This window comes from Daldinia loculata (genome assembly GCF_022478755.1).
Source record: "Daldinia loculata strain CBS 113971 unplaced genomic scaffold F4817scaffold_40, whole genome shotgun sequence".
NCBI classification, from domain to species: domain Eukaryota; kingdom Fungi; phylum Ascomycota; class Sordariomycetes; order Xylariales; family Hypoxylaceae; genus Daldinia; species Daldinia loculata.
In genome coordinates, this window is record NW_026054894.1 from 100,241 (window position 1) to 120,757 (window position 20,517).

The following is a 20,517-nucleotide window of genomic DNA, read 5'->3' on the forward strand; positions in this document are numbered from 1 at the left end:
ACATCTAGTGTATATGGGAGGTAGATTTCTAGATGAGTACCTGCAGTTGTAACGTTGAATTCTGCATTTATTGGTTGCCGTACTCCACGTGTGACGATCTATCATAGTTAATTAAAGTCCAATTCTACCCTAGAGCTTTGCAACTCCACTGAATGGCGCATGTGTTCGGTAGGCGAATTGGTATGTCCAAAAGTACTACCCCATCCCGTCGGTGTTGCCATTGGATAGAACTCCACACGTGTATTGACCTAGCGATATAAACAGTTGCTTCGCATGGCGCTACGCCTGACGCATGGTCATATTACAACTTTAGATATTAGCTGTAGTTTTAAGCAAGCAAGCCGGGGCTAGTAATGTAGTATCGCAATGAACGGGAATACTTGCAATATCAACGTAATAGATAGATAGCCAAGAGGAAGATGACAACTTAGCACTAGCGGGATTATAACAATGCTAAACACGCACAAGTAACTGCTGTGTATCTGCAAAAGGAGACATGTAGAGGTTCAAATTTACTTGTCTCACGACTAACATGTAGGTGTAATTGTCAACGCCTAGGTTAGAAAAGTATAAGTAAACCCAACGCTTGTAATTCCAGAGAAATATGCTTCTATAATAAAGATAATAATAACACGACCGAAACTTCATAACATCTCATAGTTGTATTGCTCAGACAAATAAATCTATATTTTCTCATACATAGGTAGCGTCGTCGTCATCCCAGGGTATATACTCTACACACACACACACACACGATTCCCCCAACCGTTCCCGTTGCTCCGGTTCCAAATCGTACAATACCTAAGCAACTCGCCAGCGAATATATATACCTAATATATACATACACAGAAGCATACAAGGCAAAGCAGTTACATAGGATAGGTAGTTAACCGCAGCCCCTAGTATTGGCCGTCGAAGAGGTACTTCTCGTCCGTAAAAGACAGCAGAAACCGCGCTACCAGGCGGCCCGTGTAGTTCAGCGACACGTCGCGCGGGAACGGGTGCCCCTCGTGGTTAGGCAGGATGGGGTCCGCGACGAGGAAGTCCAGCTCGGACCCTGTTGCAGCACGGGGTAAGTTAGCAATGCGCTCGTTTTACCTGGAATTGTGTATCTACCTATCTAAGGGGTAGTAGTTAACTAATTAAAATAAAAGAATAAACTTACATCCGTCGCCCTGGAGCAGCTCCTTTAGCGAGACCACCATCTCGGCGGCCGGACCGTCGAGTTCGTCCATCTGCGCAAAGTTGGCGTCGGCGAGGGGGTTGAAGGCCTTGGCGCCGGTGTCCCGGGTATGGGTCTGGTAGACCTGGTGGAATTGGTACGCGAACTGCTTGAAGGGGAGGTTATCGATGTCGCGGCAGAGTGTGAGCGCAAAGTCCCGGCGGTACTCGGGCTTGGAGCGGTTGCGGATCGAGATCTCGTTCTGCGAGATGACGAAGGTGTCGGCCGCCGTCTCTACCGTCTCCATGAATAGACACAGGACTAGGAACGCGGCCAGACACGGCGCCCACTCGCGCCGGAGTTTGGGCTTCAGCGACTTCGAGAACCCGTCGAAGAGCGACTGCATCTCCTTCAGCAGCATCTCGTCTAGCACCGCCTTCACCTGCCGGTTCAGCACCCGCGACGTTAGCCACGGGTTGCCTCGCGGTACCATGTTCGTGTCTCGCAAGCTGACGATCGTAGCTTCGGTGAGGCAGAGCTGTCGTGTGAGCACGTAGTGTGTGACGTAGATACTCAGTGCGCGCTTCACCATCGCCACCTGTGAAGACTATTGAATGTAGAATCTCGTTAGCCTAGGCTCGTCATTTTCGGGATTGGCTAGAAGTAAGAGATGTCAAGATTTACCTCGGAACGCTGCGCGAAGCGCTGCACAATCGACAAAACCTTCCGCGGTACTTGGGTTGACCGGATAGCATCCGTTACCTGCTGGGCGTACATGGGCTCGGATGTGAGGTTCTGGATGTACTCGCGAGCCCGTCTCTTCAACTCCTCCCGCTGTGTCGAGTTGTCCGGGTCGATACCAATCGGGGCGGCACCTCTCGACTGCAGATCCATCTGGTTTATGCCCATGCTCACGTGCCAGTGCTGAAGGATCTCGGCGGATTTAGGCGTGAAGAAGCTGGCGGGAATGGTGAGCGTCGAACCAAAGTTGGAGCCGGAAAAGAGCTCGACGGAGCATGTGACTTCAGCGTTGTTGGGCTTGAAGTTTTCCACGTTCTCGCTGATGAAGCTCGCTATCTGGTCCTTCTTGAAGTGCGTTCGCATAAACTCTGGGAATAGCACCGGGAGGAAGTCTCCGAACTGCCAGCACATTATCTGTGGAACTTGTGCTGTGAGCTTCTTGCAGTTCTTACACGGCCGCTCTTTGTCACACTTCACTTTGCGACTATAAGCACATGGGTGAGTGGTCGTTCACTAATACAAAATAGAAGATAGGTGCAAGGGAAGATACACACCTGTGGCAGCAGAAACAAGCCCCCAATCTCCGAACCTGCAGAGCGCTCTCCTTGGTCTCATGCGCCAACGGCCCCTTCCTACCTCTCTGAGTAGTTCGCATAGCCTCGAAGCATTCGAAAGGATTCGGCTTCCCCGACTGTTGGTGGATGAGGTTCGGCGTCATGATGACGAATTTGCTTGACGCCTCTGCCTTCCTCTTCTCGACCTTGTAGCCGCTCCTGACTTTACGTATAGGGCTTGCGCCCTTTCCGGGTTCCGCCTTGACGTACGGAGATCTCGGGCTCGATTGGAGAGAGCTATGCGCTGGAGATCGCTGCTCCGGGGACTGGGACGTTATGCTGATGACCTCGTCACCTGCCACCGGCGAGAACCCTTCGTTCTTCAAGTTTGTAGGCGCCCACGGAGGGACGTTGTTGTCGTTCTGGAACTGGGGTGGGATGTTGAGCTCTGCCGTCTGAGTGGGCATCTCGAAACCACCTATCCCCGCCATGTTGGCAGTCATGTTACCCTGGAATGTAGAGTAATATTGGGCCATATCTATATCTACAGCATTGGAGTTAAAAATGACGCTCGAATTGTGACGTGCCAACTCCTCGCGCTGGGACTCACTCGTAAATGGTTCGTTAAACATCAAGTCGTGCTCACTAGCCATGAACTGCTGCTGGTCACCAAAGTTGGACAGCAATTGGCTTTGCATGCCTGCAGTCGCCATTACAGAGGCATCCGTCGCGTGGTCGGGAAAGGAACTAGAAGGCACCACGCGGGAGTGGTCATGTTCTAGTCGTTCTAGTTGGAGGGGGGACATGGCAACGGGTGAAGCTTGGATCTGGTTGGGATTCATCCCAATGACCCCCCAGCTTTGCATACTCGAGCTAGAGGGACTGGGCATAAAACCAACAGAGGCCGAGTAAGACTCTACACGCTGCCACGAGCCGTCGGATTCATCGCCAGATTCCATGTGGGGGAAGCTGTGCTTAGAAGACGGGGAGGCGGACGCGACTGAGGCCATGGTGGTGGTGGTGATGCCTCTCGTCTGGAGCGATTGCAATCGAGAAGCGCATGAACCTAATCACTCATCTATTTATTAATAGGTGTTCCCGGCACGCCGAATCCTCCTCAGTCGTGCGGTTTGGGCGGGCTTCGGGAAGCACGATAATGCTGAGACTTTTGTTTGCCGTGGGGTTTTCGTACTACGATGATGCAAGTTGCTAGCCGAGCAAACAGTTTTAACTAAGACAATGGGTAGCTATAGAAGAGTTACATAAGGTAGGTAAGGTAGGTAGGTAGGTGAGATATGTAGAGAGCCTAGAATATGGAGCCAAGAATTAAAATAAAATAAAAATCGGGGGTCGCCGGTATAAGTTATTCGACGACTTGTACTAGAAGAATTCCCGACGAAACCGCTCGGTGACAGATAGGATTCCACCCTTAAGAACGTCGAAACAGCCTTGAGGGGGCTGAGGATAACAGCATATGTTTAAAGGTGTCTGCCATATCTGCTATTATGAAGGTAACTCCGCCACGTTGGCTGATTGGGTACTATGTATACTGGACTATGCTCAATTGGATGACCGACGGGCAACTTGATGTGATAAGTATATAGAGCGCTAGACCTATTTTGGATTTCGGTGTTGATCCTACGGCTGGGATCCCATATGCGCGGTTATGTACCACGTACATACGGTATTTGAAGGGTGTTAAATGCGCTTTATGGTACGGATAAGTTCATACCAATATGCCTACTTGCCTGCTATTACACAGGTTCTTATACATCATGTAGGAAAGAGTCCAGTCGGAATGAGCGTTTAACGTAGCAGTGTGGTGCCGTAGGAGAGGCTTTGTATTCTTGCGTATTCCTCCATGAGGGGACGTATGTGTATATACGAAGATATACATAACACAGGCTATGGCTGGGCCAGGCTGGCTGGCTTATAATATTGAACCAAAAAGGAAAGATAAAAAAGAAAGGGATTACACACACAAGAGCGTGAACGCCTCGGCATGTAGTGCGACCACTACCTAAAGAACAATAGTAAGGGGCGGGCGTTTATGGATGCTAGAAATCTAGATAAAAGGACTTCGAAGTTGGAGGGCTCGTAATATATTTATTCGACGCAGAGACTCGACAAGTTTATATAATCAAGCCCTTGAGATTTATAAGGCCGAATACCATCGTCATCACACTCATCATCACAAGAGGTATATAACTATCATCTCACAGAGGCCCGAGAGTCTGCCTGAGGCAGAAAGGTTTAGTATGACTGCAGGGATGTGCGCCCGAATTATATTGAAGCCACCGCATATTTTGCACAGCTGGGCGGGAGATCTGACACATAAGATGTGCGACTCTTGGACCCAAGTTCTTCCATACATACTTTATGCCCAACAATACAATAAAATGTCCATTCGTCCAATCCAAACTATGGCATTTCTGATTTGGCCGCCCGAAACCACCGCCCGAAGGCATTGTGAAAGACAAGAATCCCATCTAGCTTACTTGCGTTACGAAGAAAAAAGAAAAAGAAAAAAAAATGAAAAGCAGATAGCAGTACATCACCATGCTTTGCTTGTTCGTTCGCTGCCTTGAAAATGAGACGAGTCTATCCCACTCAGTAAAAAAAACACTCTTGAGATTGCCGCTCCAAGAACTGAATCAGACACTACCGTATCGCGCCTCGAAACGCAAGACAATGCCTCCCCCCTCCGCACACAGTCCTATGCTGTCGACGAAGACAGTAAATCATAAGAAATCATGAGTCATTTCATCCCACGTATCAGTGGTCTCGTACATATCTTTGTGAACATATCATTCGGGGGCAAACCCAGGCATTGCCCAAATGGCCCTGAGGGCAAGTCTCGCTCGCTGAAAAGCTTCGAGAGTAAAACGTTGTTATCATCGGTTTATAATTCCAATGGTGTGTGTGTGTGTGTGCGTGAGTGTATTGTCCTTCAGCGGAAACGTGCTGACGCCACAGCGCTTCGTTCCTGAATCTGTTGCTCGGTTGAAACGTATAGTCTGTCCAGGTAATCCATCGCGGCTGCGTCCTTAAGAATCTTCGCAACCTGGATACCGGCACTGATTAGTTGGAGGATGTTCCGGTCATCCTTCAGCGGGCGCGACTGATGCTTCGCAGCATGCCGCATCTCCAACGAATTTTCCAGAATTGTCACAAACTGCTTGATCTGTCCGTTATAAAGGACCCGGGCGGGGATTCGCCTCTTGGTCGCAAGGCGCTTGAGTAAGTAAACCCATTCGGTCCATTCTCTATCATGTGGTCTCTCGACTGGCCTCATATCCTGGGTCAAAGGAATTGGAAACTGGTATTTTGCAACAAAGTCGAACGCGCACTGCGAGAGTCGATCGTTGACTTGCGTCAGGACACTATCCTGTTCTTGCACCAAAAGATTTGTAGGGAGATGAGGAAGCTCCCTCTCCTGCATGGCCACATAATCCGGCGGGGGCCTCGCTAGGTACTGATGAGGTCCATCGAACTCGTCCCTATTAGAGGGTCGTCTCTGAGGACGGCCCTTGCCACTGCTCTTGGACTTTGCTGCTGGCGCAGAACTTCCGCCATTATTATCCAAGGTATAATCCGATAAACTGGGAGACGCAATAATATCATCAACAGAATCCGTTGGGGAGTATCTGCTCGGTCCATCCCAACCCTGCGAGCCTGTGCTATTGTACGAGCCATACGCTCCTCCGGAAGAAGCTCCATATGGCCCGGACTGCGCTCTCGAGATGTAAACCGGCGAGGAAGAGTATGCAGACTGGTGCCGGCCGACTGGACCACTGGTCCCCATCATCGACACATTGGCTGGCGAACTGTATGCTGAACCGCACCCGGACGAGTATATCACACTTCGGAGGCCAGTGTTATTCCCATAGTCTACAAAACGGGGGGGATTTCTCATTCGCCCTTACCTTGAGCTTGAGTACCCGTTCTCACGGGTGCTACCTGGATATATGCTGTCATTATAAATGACGCTTGAGGAAGTCAGCTTGACCGCAATAACAGAGACCGACAACATGATTCAATGATCGCACCTGCGGGAGGAATTCCAGGATCCGTTCGGCATGGCAGAAGTTCGGTAGGCTACTTCCTGATGGGCCATGATCCTCACAACTTCTTTGGGGGGGACAAAGAAAAAAAAAACGTGGCCGACGGGGCGGAGAGATTGTGAGATAAAATAAGAACTGCACTAGCTCCGGTAGAAGCTAAAATCCCGGCGATATACGCCTGGCTCTCTAGAAGAAGGGCCCCAGAAATACCCTTTTTTTTTTAACACAGATTCTAAGTCTGGGTCCCCAGGATCCACGGCGGATGTCCTTTGCAGATTGGGATGGTTCGGTTCTGGAGCGGTGAATAGCGGGCGCGCTGCTGGCCGGGAAAGGAAATGGGAGTCAAGTGGCTCGGCGGATTCGGTAGCAACCTCGGGAGGACAACATAGACCCGGATGCGAAGGGAATATCGCATGCTCCAGTATAGATGAAACCTCAAGGCAGTATGGACTATCTTCACCTTATTCCGAAGAAGGTAAACCCTCGATAGAATTGTGCCTTTAAGCTTGAGGTCCGAGGCGTGGACACTTTATGCTATAACGAGGTCTGTCGAATTTCGCCACCGCGAACGGATCAAGTTGTGCTTTTTCTTTTGGGTGACGAGGCGCGCCGAGCAGGGCAGTCCCCAGAACCGATATCAAGGGGCTCGCCCCAGCTCTAACTCAAACAATGGGGCTGCAACGTAGGTTCAAGGCGGACCTCACGCGCTGCGAAGTTAGTTAGGGATGGGGGTATAGGTGCCGTCTCGGGCGTCGACCACCGATTCGATACGGGGCTGGACGAATCGACCAATCCTTAATTAGTCAAGATCGACCAACGAAGCAGTTTGATGGAATTGTAAGCCAGATGACGGGGTTCGAAAAGAGTAGCTACGAATGTCTAGGAACACCCTACCTATAGTGCGAACGTGCGAACGTGCGAGCGTTCAACAAAAAGCGCCGTCTCCAAATCGTGATAATAACACACACACACACACACACACACACACACACAGTAGACCGTCCACTCAGGCGGCGGGATCGAAGAAAAAGCCGTAATTGGCTGTTGCAGCCCAATCACGGTAGGGCAGCATTGGGCAGCTGAGAACTAAAAAGAAGTGTCCAAAGTGTTCCAAAGTGTCCCTCTCGTTCCTGCTTGTCCGTCTTGTTGCCCAAAGGACTGCAGTCTTTCTGCAGTATCTGCAGTATCTGCAGTATATGCAGTATCTGAAGGGGTATTAGCCTAGACTATTGCAGGGAAATTCCTGGTGAACGAATAGCGGTGACCCTCCGAGGCGGACTATCTGACTAGATTGGGCAGAAAAGCGTTGCACGAGCGCAAAAGCCCAACCCCAACCTAGGTAGGTAGGTATGTATGGTGCAGTGCAGGTACATTGCTGCCCGGAGCATTCCTATCCAGAGTTCATAGATGTATTGTACTATGGTAATTGTATTTGTAGCCCGCCCGAAAGGAGGAGGTCCGGAGCGCGAATATGCATCCATAGGTACAAAAAGCAAGCGTGTGGGAAAGGGGGGGGGGAGGCGACGTGTGCTTCTCTGTGAGCGCCGAGCGGTGCTGCGAGCATGTGAGTTGGCTCGCCGACCACTTACCACGTATTCGGATCCCACACCTTGGTATCGTCATTTCATAGCAATGCCTAGACTCTACGATTATGGGGGTTTATTGGGACTATGGGGTATGTAGGGGGGTCGGATCGCAACGAGATCAATTACTGTTGGTATTTTTACCATTTTTACCACTTGAATGTTGCGGTTGGGTTAAGAAGTTGGTGGAGATAAGATCATATCGAGATGAAGAATTGGAACTTATAGAACGCATTGACCATATATCCTAGTCGCATGGGTACCCCATGGGCCTCCGTGGTCCGCTATTGTAGTCCGCTATTTCTGTTTCCTTAGGAGGCACCTAGGGAGATAATTCAGTTGATCTTCTAAGCTATAAAACTATAAAAAAGCGCTAGACACGGCTAAACAACAGCGCTTCAGTTGTCAACTATAGGTACCTACCTATCGTAATATGGGTTGCTTGGAAGAAAGGTACCTAACCAAAACCTGTTAAGACTTGCTTTTCGCCCGTCTTACACTACACCTCTACAACTAACATGAATCCACTGCGCATGCGAGGGGTCTCAATTCTCAATGTAAACAAAAGCCGTACCTCTCAAGGAATTATACAGAACCATGCGCCAAGATAGGTAAAGGAAACTTGGGTCTGAAGAAATAGGCTCGATCTTATGCTCTCCCATATCGCCTATAACTCTGGGAACGTATAGTAACCTCTTGATCTATCTCTCTGCCCTTGTATCATGACAGGTCAATTAGATGGATTATGTCGTACGTTGATATGTACTCGACTGGAGTATATGGGTCCCGACATACATGGCTCTCGGATGTGTTCCAGAGAAGGGACATTTAAGGTGCGTGCGATTGTAGGGTATGATGAATGACCCTGTCATGCTGGGACGAGCGGTATCTTCCGAATATAATTGGCCAGTCGCGCTATGTCAGCCCTATATGGGATCTGGAAAGACTCGAGAATGTAAGAAGGCTGACCGGTTATCCATTGGAAACTAATGTCGTCCATTGCCGTCTCTAGAGCCGTCTCCTACTGCCCACAACTTCCCGGCTAAGGGAAAGACATTGACTTGGCATTATGGGAAGATTCTCAACTGTAGATATCTTCAACTCCGTAGTCCTAGCTAGTTCCAAACTTGGCTAATGTATCTGCTACTATTTCATTCATAAAGGGCGGCTTATATTTGCGTGAAGCAGTAAGACGGCAACGGTGGCAAGGTAGCAATGAAGGAGTAAAGAGGTGTGTAACAATGACGAGCAGCCGGGAAGTATAAAATGTCGCAAGCAGCCATCCGGCATGTAAAATGCAGAAGAATACCTGCTCACACGTGGTAGTGATACGCCCCTTGGGTCAAATAACATGGCGAGCCTCCTCGTCCACGACTTACGCGATATGTCAGCTGAAGGGATTTTGCTTCTTCTGTACCTAACAATCGCAATATGTGCTGTAGTGACCTATAACAAGATCCTAGCAATAGTTACATTCTCTAACTCTTAACGATGAGATGATTGGCTTCTATTATATTGACAGGCCTGACAAAAGCAATAGGAGGCTTTCGGTCGTAAGAAAAGCCGGATAGCGGAATGTACCTAGTTAAATAGGACTTTACGCACGTAGCGACATGTTAATTAGTATAATGCTCTTCCAAGTTGAGTATTCAATTAATATTGGCTTTTTAGCTTAAACACCGTTCAAGGATCACACGATACTTCTTTAATATCTTAGTATAAGGAGTACTTAACCAGCCTTACATTAGGTAAGTTACCAATCGAGATATGGCGAATCCCTGGTCCCATATATTTAGAAAACGTCTGCCTGCCCGCAAGCCCGGGAGTGTTACGTATAAATGTCAAATTCTATTAATAAACCTGGGTTCGCTCTGATATTAATTAAATTCTTCAGCCAAAAGCATTTATATTCGTACACTACAAAAACGAACCTGTAAAATGAGATCGGGAATTATCTGAGCAAGATATTTTAAATCGATATATCCGTTTCCTTAATCAAGTATCGCGTGATGGCGTTATATAACCTGTGAGCTAAGCTTTGTATGTATGAGGTATGTATGTAATCTTACACCATCGTTACATATTAATAAGAATCTGGGCTGAGCACTGACCAGCGGGATCTACATACATAGTAAGTAGTCGTAATTGAGCGCTGACAGTGGGTCTTTCTGGAAATACAACGCCACACGAGGGTAGGGTAGGATTCGACTGAAGATGGGGGAATGGTTCAATGAAATCATCGCCCGCAGCCAGGGGTTCATTCGCTCTGGATCGAGGAGAATCGTCTGCCTGACGAGGTTATTAATCATACATTGAGAGGAGAAAGGGTCACACAAAGGTATGTTTTATGTCGAACAAACCGCTATACCACTAAAAGGTTAGGTATTTATTTGGTAACAGATTTTATTCTATTACATTTTTTATATGTATCGGACAGACATTTATGTCTGACATTTTATGACCGCGCCTATTCCCCTTTTCTCGTGATACCCCCTTTGGACTTACGAACTTCGCATGAATACGATGGCTGAATCAGCTCCCACAATCCAGCGCCAACGTCAACGCAAGTTTCATCGCAGGTCAAGAAACGGCTGTTCCACATGCAAGACAAAGCACATCCGATGCGACGAGAGAAAACCACTATGGTAAGTTCCTGATATGGTGCTCCGTTTGCCCGCGCGGGATTGTATAATAAGTATACAAAATACGTCGCCGCAAATTGTGCAGGTGATTGGTGCCCAACACCAACCAGGAAGCGTTACTTCGCGTCTATTACCCGCAGATCCTTCACGTATGCCTAGCCCAATTTATTCTGTTGCCTACCTAGGTATCTATACGCAGCCTCATCTCCGTCACACTACACTGGTAAAATCTATCATGAGGCGCTTTCCAGTAAGGCTGACTGTGCTGTAGCACATACTGTCTTCGACATGGTGGAGAATGTGGCTACCCGGACGGAGATGCTGAGTCTAGTACCCCGGAGCCCGGGCGTGGATCCGGATCCAGGGCTGGATCTAGAGAGCCTCACGAATCTGTCGAACCTTGCCTGCTCTTGGTAGACGCTTCTCTAAAAGATCCGTTCCTAGGAACCTCGTACGATATACCCCACAAGTCACGGTCGTTATTCCAACTCTGTGAGTGATCTCGATCGTGTTCGGCGAGGCGTGATAGCGGAGACTAACTAGTTGCCGATGCCCAGTCGCAAATACAAGGGTACTGTACAGGACCCGGGTTGAAAGAAGTGCGGATTCATTCATGTGAGTAGATGACCACGAGTATGCCTGTGGGGCGGAGCTTGATGTTCGAGAGATTCGGCCTGACTCGTACGTGCCTAGCGTACACAAAGCCTTGTTGCATCCCGGGTTCCTCCATGCTGCGTTGTTAATGACTGCCCTGCATTGGGCATGGTGCACTGGTGATGTCGAGCACTTCCGAGTCCCTTACCTCTATCACAAGCTGCAGGCGATACGATTCGTCACGGACCAACTAAGGAACCCGGACGCCGCCATCCACGATGGCACAATAGCAGCCGTCTCAAGCCTCGCTCTGGTCGAGGTATGTACCACTCCAAGGAGAAGGATGGCTTCACTCAGCCTACTAATAACTTTCAGAATGCCTTGGGGTCTGTCGACGCCGTATCATCTCATCTACGCGGGCTCGCGAAGATAAAAGAATTACAAGGCGAAGACAGACGTCCTAGGAAGATGGGCTTGCTTCAACGAATGATCCTAATGTGCGTATAATCAGCCTTGGCCTTGCTAGTGATTAAGGCTGACGTACCCTCATAGGGCAGCCAGAAGCGTTTCCAGCCGCCCCGTTTGGGATATCCTTGACATTAGTCGAACAGACCTGGTACATCAGTCCGTGATAATATCACTGCTCCGAGTTGCACTCCGGCCAATCTATAGCCTGCGAATGTTAGGTAGCTCGTACGATTCGAAAGAGCCGCTCTCAGAAATCCTAGCGAGAAAGGCACCTCACTCTCGAGTAAGCGATAGTAACGCCTTATCGCCTCTCAGATCAGTCGATAGTAGTAGATCCGGGTTCATAGCGTGCTACTTCTATCTCTACGTAATCATACGTGAAGGCATGGTTGATTCATTCATACTTAATTGGCTCATCGAGCAGTTACTTGCGGACGTCTGCCGCACCGAGATGCCCATGCAGGCGGGCCAATATAGTCAGTCGCTCTGGTTTTGGTCTGTTATGTTTGGTGCGTGCGTCACAATGGCGGCTAAGACCAGTGACGATCTCGAGAGGAAACAGATCAAGGCATACCGAGACGTATATTTGGACAAGATCAACCTCGTGAGTCGCGTGCTAAAGATCAAAAATTGGGAAGCGGCCAAGTCGACACTAAGGCTCCTCGCCTGGGAGGACGACTTTGACGGAGAGACGGAACTAAAAGCAGTATGGGAAGAGGCTGTCTGGGAAAGCGAAAAAGCATCCCACAAATGGTACAGCGGGAAAAGCGTCGAGTATCAAAGGGCTAGGAATTGCTGGTGAAAAAAGTGAAGATCTGGCTTGCTTGAATAAGTGTGTCTCGCATAATAAAATACCGGAATGGTACTGTATACCTATAGCATCGTGCCTGAATTGGGTCAAAGATATATGTTAATACCCTTTTACAAACCCATAGGACACGATAGCACCGGATAGGCAAAGCCATATCGAGCAAAGACTGAAGCCGTCACGACCGGACTTGTCGGGGAATTGAGAAACATCTCGTCAACCCGAAATGCCGGCCTAGCTGTCCCAAAACTGCATCCCACATCCACGCCCACGCCTACGCAACAAGCACGACTGAAACATCTTTCCCCCCTCTTGCTTCCGATAAAAACCGTCGATGCAGACGCGGCGGTTAGGAAATTCAGATGGTCTTTGATACTACATGGTGAGTATGGGGATTGCAGCGGAATGAAAATATTGCTCTTTTTTTTCTTCGGTCGGATGGTGCGGATAGCGATTTGTCAGTGCGGATCGAATAGCGGATCGAATAGGACCAGCAAAGCAGACAGCAGCAAATCAACTATTCTGCTATTCAAGGGACCAGCTTGAAAATCGTCAATTTTTAATTGTCAATTGTCATACATGACAAGTCAGGGCTTAAGGACGACTAATGTGTCCATTTAGCGCCAATTAATCCAATTAATTCATTCGATACCATTGGTTTTTGACTGATGCTAAAACGAGACAACCACTCGTAAAATTTTCTTCATCTTTCTTTTTTTTTTTTTTTGGTTCTTTTTCTTTCTTTTGCTCACCGACTATTCATCGTTGATAATTTCCAATGCGGAAAACAGGCGCAAATTGCACCTCCATCTAAGGACTGTCGCTTTTTTTTTTTTGCTCGCCGAGAATCCGAACGAAAGCCAGCTGATGATGCACAATATCGACGGTGCAGTGCTGGCAATGAGGGTTTTAAGAAGACGGCTTAATATTACACAAATTTCCGCGACTGGCGCATGGCTCGTGCAGCTCGTGCCAGTAGAGATGCAGAACAATGCAGTTCTATGCAGTGATGTGCTGGCCAACTTCAGCTACGGGACAACCCCTCGTCAAATGTCGTCATGGCGCATAAGATAGCACTCAATAGACTGTCGACAACATTCAGGGTCTCCACATGGTTACGGTCCGAGCCCTGCGAACCTATTACGAATGCAGGATCAAAAGGGTAATCACGGCCGTGACTGCCAGCGCAGTTTCTCAGTGGACATGGGAAAAAGACATTGAAGGAAGGTGGAAGGAAATTATCAGGTAGCAGTTGCAGCAGCGATCAGCCAGTAGTCTGTCAGAAACAGGTCAGTAACCAGGACAGTGGCCCATAATTAACCAATTAACATCAAGTTCGTGGACCCTATCCTGCAGGTTTTGGAGCGGGGTTGATAACAATCTGCACACCCATGAAACTTTTTCCCTGCTTTTTGCTGGATATTGCTGGGTATTGCTGTATTTTGCTGGCTTCGCTGATTTCTAGCCCGGCGCCAATGCCCAGGGTGGTAGGTCGACGACGGCCAACGGCGTCGATGAAGCACGACACCCTGGCATCGTGTCATCCTATCACTTCTTGTGCGTTGGCCAACCCCATCCATCAGTCTTGCCTATGGCACAACAATAAAACCCGAATGTCCCCTCTCTCTGCCCAACATCCATTCTTCACTCCTATTTTCCAGCCCAAAGACCTGACGTTTCTGCCCAACCGAGACCCATTATCACCACTCTCATCATCCCGTGGCTTATTTTTTGTTGCTCTACCCAAGACATCTTCCACAGTCCCCCACAGGACAGCCCATCAGTACCCCATCAGGCCGTGGTTTATTAACCTCTCCCAAGGATCGACTGTTGCAACACCTCTCCGTCGACAGAGGAACTGTATCCAGTTCAGTTCAGTTCAGTTGAGAAACCAGTCTCACTGCTGCTCCGTGTCCCCCAGTGTTTTGCCACAGGATTCATAGGGATCATCCGGAGAGCCTGTTACTCGTTTCATCCCAGAAGGATTCAATGTCAGCCATGGTTGCTTCCCGCCAGGACAACATGTCAGGCTTCAACTCATCTTTAGACATGGATGACGTCCACACTCCTGCGAGGTATATTGCATTGTTTTTTTTCTTTTCTATTGCCGGAGTATTGGGGTTTATTTTCTTTTGTCGGAATAATCATGTTGTTCGAAAGTCATGTACGCGTTGCTTTTCATTCTCTTACTGGCAAGTGCTTCGCTTTGTGCTCTGCCAGGATATGACCCAGGACATTCCGTTTCCAGGACAGGACAGGACAGGACAATTCCAGGACAGGATCTTCAAGGAAATGGAGCCAGATGGATGCCGGAGGACAATCTTCCTAGGATTCAAACCGAGGACAATATCTGAGGCTCCTTGCGAGTAGCAAAGTCAATACTTGTATTGTCTAAGCTTGACCACTCCACGTCTCTCAGATGGAACAGATATTATCAGAGATCAGCTCTCATTAAACCTACGGTGAGTATCGCCCGCGAAGAACATTTGTGACAACAGACAACAACCCCAGGATAGATTCCAAGGACACCAGTGAAAAGTATTGCATTGTTACCAGACCCGGATAGGACCTCATCCCATGGACCAGTTGTGAATTGATCTTCGAGCTTTACGGACTTTGCCCAGGAATTTTTAGTACGGATCAATGGATTTTCTAGTCATACTTTACCTTTGGACACTTCAACAACAACTCTGGTTCACGAGTGGACGCTCTCGTTTCTGCTGCGTTGCTTCGCACATTCAGTGGTAGTATCGGGCAACGCTTGACTTGTACTCTGGATCCTCGGATTTGATCATAGGATAAACGACATTTCGACTTGAGCCAAGGATTATTTCTCTTCTGGAAACCCCTTAAGGAGCAGTATTGCGATGTCGCTTTTACCAAGGACCCTGGGGTACACCTAGCTTCTTCGCCAAAGGAACTGCCAACGTCTGGATTTGCACATCTTGTTGCCTTCTCGACTACAGTACGTATGCCATTGCATGCCGACTCGATCGGCTAATATATCTGATTGACCGCGTGTATGTAACTAACATCAAACTCTTCGTGCTCTAATAGGCACTTCGATCTGGAATTCCCTGGTTTTTATCTAGCCGGATTTCCTTTCTACATATGCTTTTTCAGTTTACTGTTTAGGCCAATGCGTTTTTACAACTTGGATCATCCATCTCGGGATTGCATTTTCTCTCTGTCGTTTTCTCTGGGTCCTGTTTTGGATTCTTAGTTTGCACACGACACTTCAGTCTGGTTTGTACACATTGCCCCCTACTCAAGCGAAAGGTGTTGAAAAACTAACCAATATCGCGACAACAGGAACAAAGTTGTGCCATGCTGAAAGTATTTCATTTGTACTTGGTTTTGGGGCACATCTTCGTGATTTTCACCACCGGCTAGTGGAAAACAGAACACTAACCTCAACCTCAGTGACTACAGCTCTTTTTCCCAAGGAAATATGCTTGCCAATTCCAGCGGATCTTTTCTTTATTCTCAGACGGGACATGCAGACCTCCATGGTTCAGTATGGGACACAACAGCTGAAGGAACACAGAACTTCAATGGAGAAGAGGATTTCCATTTTTCATATGGACAAGTTACTCCCAGACAGGACCCGAATGAAGCCGTGGAAGATATGACCAGCAAATGGATTGCCGCGGAGCAGGCCCAAGCTCCTACCACAGAGCCCATGCGGAGGATTAGCTCGCGAGGCTCCTCTGGAAGCCACAAGAACAGAACAATTAAGCCCTCTGCTCACAAGAGCCGGCCGAGACTACCTCAAGTCTCGCACATGCCGAATTTTGACATGACAGGTAATCCACAGATGGATGCATATCTCCTCCAGGATTCAGATACCCATTCAGTATCTTCTCAGATGTTCTACCCAACGCTTCCCATCAGTGTAAGCCTGTCCGCGGATGGACTTCCCTACTCTCCTGCTGTTCTCTCGTCAGGAATGGCGCAACAGCACATCGACCCAACCCAGATGCAGCTGAACTTCGAGGCTAACCTTACGGGGAACTCGCCTGCTGCTACTACGTGGAGCTCACTCAGCCCCGTTGAGTCTCGGATTTCTACCCCCGGTCCCGGTGAGGATGCGTGGTCTGTACCTATGGATTCTTCGCCCACGCGAACTAATGACTCTTCGCCTATTATGGATGGCATTTCGCCAAGGTATGTTAAACAATGCGCTATGACATTTGGAAACACTCTGACGTAGAGAACGTCATTAGCCTCGATCGCCAGATGGGCTTGATGACCACAGAGGACCCCAATGGAGTTGTTTTGCCAGACGATATGTTTGCATTGCCTCCTGCTTTCTCGCGCCGCTCCAGCGGCGACGGTGAGTCTTCTGCTCGGGACCACCCCTTGTACAAGAACGCCTACCCGCAAACCGACGGGCTATTTCACTGCCCTTTTGAGGGTCAGTCCAGTTGCAACCACAAGCCCGAGAAGCTCAAGTGCAACTACGAGTCAGTCCCCAATTGCCTTAGTCGCGCCTGCAAATCTAACCGAAGTATAGCAAATTTGTCGACTCGCACTTGAAGCCATACCGATGCAAGATCGAATCTTGCGAGAATGCTCGATTTTCCTCTACCGCATGTCTCCTCCGACATGAACGCGAAGCTCATGCTATGCATGGCCATGGTGACAAGCCCTACCTCTGCACATACGATGGATGTGACCGTGCTGTTCCTGGAAATGGATTTCCGCGCCAGTGGAACCTAAAGGACCATATGAGACGCGTCCACAATGATAATGGAAATTCTCTCAATGCCGTCAGTGGATCTCCCCCGTCCGGACACGGCTCTTCCGCACATTCGGCCAAGGGCCGGAAGCGAAAGAGCAAGGATTCCGTAGACAGCACCAGCAGCCGCAAGCATGCTTCCAGATATGCCCAGGCAGCAGAGGCAGCTATGAGAGCCGCTGAGCAACCCATGGTGGATGAATGGTACCAGCACCACAAGGCTCTACAGACATACCTCCAGGAATTTAGCGTCCCGGATGCTTTTGACTACCTGCAAAACATCTCTGAGGCCAGGGATCACTTGGCAGCCATGGGAAAGATCTCCCAGAAGTTGCTTTCTTCCAACAAAGGGTCTAGCACCCAGGACTCGTACAGGCGATCTCACGGACACCACTCTCGCTAAGTGAAGAATGTATGTGATGATAACTCCCACGTTGTTTTATGTCCAATATAGCTAATTTAATATCTCGCAGCCACTAGTGAGACTTGCGGACCATGGATGTTTTTACAAGCCAAGGAATTTGCAAGTGCAGACTTCTAATTTTACTTTTACTTCCGCTGGTCAGGAGACCGCGACGGAGCCTAGCCAGGCTCCACGAGGAATATGTGGAAAACCACGCTCCAAGCCAAATCCGGCATTAGGACCCCAGGGATTCCGGCGCTGCCTCTCATTGATTGTAGAGTTCCCGGATTGAGAACTGGAACCAAGGACATGCCAAAGGATGGCGAGAGTTGATCCAGGATGTATATGCCTGAGAAGATGAGGATATGCCACGAGAGGGCATGATGACCATTGCGGCTACGGTGAAGATCAAAGTAACCGTCGCCCCGGTGGTCGATTGTTGAAGATTTGTAACCACAAGGTGGTGATAGAGGAGGCCATTATCGGTACAGGTGACCTGAATAGATGGCACTTGATATTGCGTCGCGGGGTGTTGAGTCTAGAATAGCAGAGCTATATTTAGAAGTTTGATATTTGAAGTGTTTTAGTTAGCAGTCGAAGAACGACTATCGTCCATAGCCTTGATAAAAGTGTTCCTTTTGTAGTCTTCCGTCTCGTGGATACTTTAAAGATTGTGGTTGTCCCTGGAGAAAGAGTGAGGAGTGAAATATGGACTGCTAAGCTCTTGAGGAATACATAATTCACATAGGTCCTAGTTCTGCCCATCATAGCGCTAGAGTACCTGACTCTATATATTCTTACCATGAGGGCTCCAATGGGAACCTAATCTATGTCTTAGCTTTATATGAGAATGTAGTACTTAGCAATATGACCCTGAGTATAAATACGGATAGTTCTACAGGTATGATTCCCAGTACTCATCATGTTGCGAAGTACAATGTCACCTATGTCTCTATGTAGAGGGGGAGTACTTAACCTACCCAGCAGGCATCTATATAAAATCAAGGCTGATTCTCGATATCTCGATAAGGAATGTGGCGTTCTAGGCAGCGGAGATCCGGAAATAGGTTTTGATAATATAGATAGCTCGTACAAGGTCTATTAATAGGCGTCGATGTGGCTCGTAAGAAGGGGGGGGGAGTATGGGATGGTACGGAAGGGGAGCAGAAGCGGGAACCCGTGCGGTCTCGCAGGTGTGACATAGCACATAGTGATAAGCAGAACTTGGAGACTGGGTAACCTAGGCTTAATACGTTTAGCGATTCGAGACGTATCACGCTGGAGCAAGTGCATGAAGACAGTTGGATCTTTGGGTTTCTAGTCTCTTGCTGGCGAGGCCAACTATAGTTACGGGCAATCTTCAAGCGATATAGGTCTATAAGATGTCCGTCGTACCGTAGCCAGCGGGTGTCACTCCTTAAGCCACTCCGTTGCGCCTATTTACATTAAGAAGCCTCGGATATGACCCCGGTTCTAATAGACGGGCTTCGTGCCTCGATTCCATATGGTCTAAACGTATGAGTCAATATCATAGTTAGGTAGAATACCGATCTCATAATCAAACAGCTCATGTTGAGACCTGGTGAGTTACAGATATAGGCTATGATTATAGATAAGACATCCAGAATAAAGAATCTTCTCAGTATATATGGTTACTGTTCTCTGTAACTTAAGCTTAGAGTTCCGTAAGATATAAAAAAGTACATAGCATCGATGACACCAGATACTTAGATTTGGAGGCTGGGCACTCTATATAGCATAAATAAGGATCTATAGAAAACCTAGTGATTCACAGATGTAATAGGGGCGTGATAACTACGTGATTTTACTCAACCGAACATGAGTCGAGACTACGAGGTTATCACGGCGATGGATGATCCTAATTATCGATTAACTCAAGAGGCAGACCATATGACGTGGGCTTATCATTAATTGTTCATGCACCTGTAGCATCATCCAAGTCCCAAATATGGAGGATTTCACCAAACCCTGATCCTCCGGCCGTTAATCGCCGAGGTAGGTGTACTATGATGACCGTGGAGACATGTAAAGCACGTTATAGAAAACCTGCCCTCGCCAACAGCCCCGCCAATAGCCGCAAGAGAGGAGAGCAGTGAAAGGACTCCTACCAGATCGAACATCTGTTTCACGCACCGAATCCTTCTAGGGTGGAGCGAATTGTTTACAGAACCGAGTACCAAACCCCTAGACTACGACTACACACACCTTGAAACCCCAATTACTACCTAACGCTGCAATGCATACCACCTTGGTTACATACTTACAGCCTTCCTATGAACATGCATAGGTAGGTACATACCAACATAGGTCATTTGGACATATGCGGTTTTTTTAAGGATGCACATCGCTAGATCCCACGCGAAGAGGATGATCAAAACATAGATCATGTTTATGATTTATTTCTGTTTCTCCAAGATGGCCTCCTTATCACCCAAGTACCCTCGGTAGATAGGTGTGCACTATGGTCCAACATGTAGTAGACCCCTTCCCCTCCTGAAGCGCCCAGTAGGTGAGAGCGATAAGCTGTAGGAAACGAGTATAGACGACCTATGTCTAGATGTGAGCGATTGGTATTTTCTAAATCAAACCGGCCTCCCATGTCTACCCCTAAACCTAGGAAAGGGGGAAAGCCTAAGCCAGTCTCAGTCTGAATGTTCTCATTGAGTCTCAACGAGTGGAAGCGAGTACTTCCATAATAGCAACCCGCGAGTCTGTGTCAACACAGTTAAACAGTCG

General features: G+C 48.3%; 4 protein-coding genes across 4 annotated transcripts; 2 read left to right on the top strand and 2 right to left on the bottom strand.

The window, feature by feature from the left end:
• Positions 1 to 160: 160 nt before the first annotated feature.
• Positions 161 to 4,087, bottom strand: F4817DRAFT_343708 (uncharacterized protein). The gene is made up of 6 exons (XM_049304063.1): positions 3,068 to 4,087; positions 2,458 to 3,001; positions 1,847 to 2,387; positions 1,166 to 1,769; positions 265 to 1,057; positions 161 to 180 (listed from the first exon to the last, which is right to left on the bottom strand). The coding sequence occupies exons 1-5, from the start codon at positions 3,465 to 3,467 to the stop codon at positions 900 to 902; spliced, it is 2,247 nt and encodes a 748-aa protein (XP_049157086.1). The 5' UTR covers positions 3,468 to 4,087; the 3' UTR covers positions 161 to 180; positions 265 to 899.
• A 1,049-nt stretch (positions 4,088 to 5,136) lies between these two features.
• Positions 5,137 to 7,191, bottom strand: F4817DRAFT_183306 (uncharacterized protein). Its single transcript, XM_049298382.1, has 4 exons — positions 6,507 to 7,191; positions 6,384 to 6,446; positions 5,323 to 6,320; positions 5,137 to 5,142 (listed from the first exon to the last, which is right to left on the bottom strand). Exons 1-3 carry the CDS (start codon positions 6,572 to 6,574, stop codon positions 5,408 to 5,410), a joined length of 1,044 nt encoding a protein of 347 aa, XP_049157087.1. The 5' UTR covers positions 6,575 to 7,191; the 3' UTR covers positions 5,137 to 5,142; positions 5,323 to 5,407.
• Positions 7,192 to 10,627: 3,436 nt separating this feature from the next.
• Positions 10,628 to 12,610, top strand: F4817DRAFT_317853 (uncharacterized protein; the record flags this gene model as incomplete). Its single annotated transcript, XM_049300853.1, has 5 exons — positions 10,628 to 10,749; positions 11,018 to 11,238; positions 11,370 to 11,659; positions 11,716 to 11,837; positions 11,893 to 12,610. The coding sequence occupies 5 exons, from the start codon at positions 10,628 to 10,630 to the stop codon at positions 12,608 to 12,610; spliced, it is 1,473 nt and encodes a 490-aa protein (XP_049157088.1).
• A 2,830-nt stretch (positions 12,611 to 15,440) lies between these two features.
• Positions 15,441 to 18,070, top strand: F4817DRAFT_183532 (uncharacterized protein). Its single transcript, XM_049298383.1, has 6 exons — positions 15,441 to 15,581; positions 15,674 to 15,862; positions 15,929 to 16,783; positions 16,843 to 17,082; positions 17,133 to 17,769; positions 17,831 to 18,070. The coding sequence occupies exons 3-5, from the start codon at positions 16,068 to 16,070 to the stop codon at positions 17,758 to 17,760; spliced, it is 1,584 nt and encodes a 527-aa protein (XP_049157089.1). The 5' UTR covers positions 15,441 to 15,581; positions 15,674 to 15,862; positions 15,929 to 16,067; the 3' UTR covers positions 17,761 to 17,769; positions 17,831 to 18,070.
• The last annotated feature ends 2,447 nt before the right edge of the window (positions 18,071 to 20,517 follow it).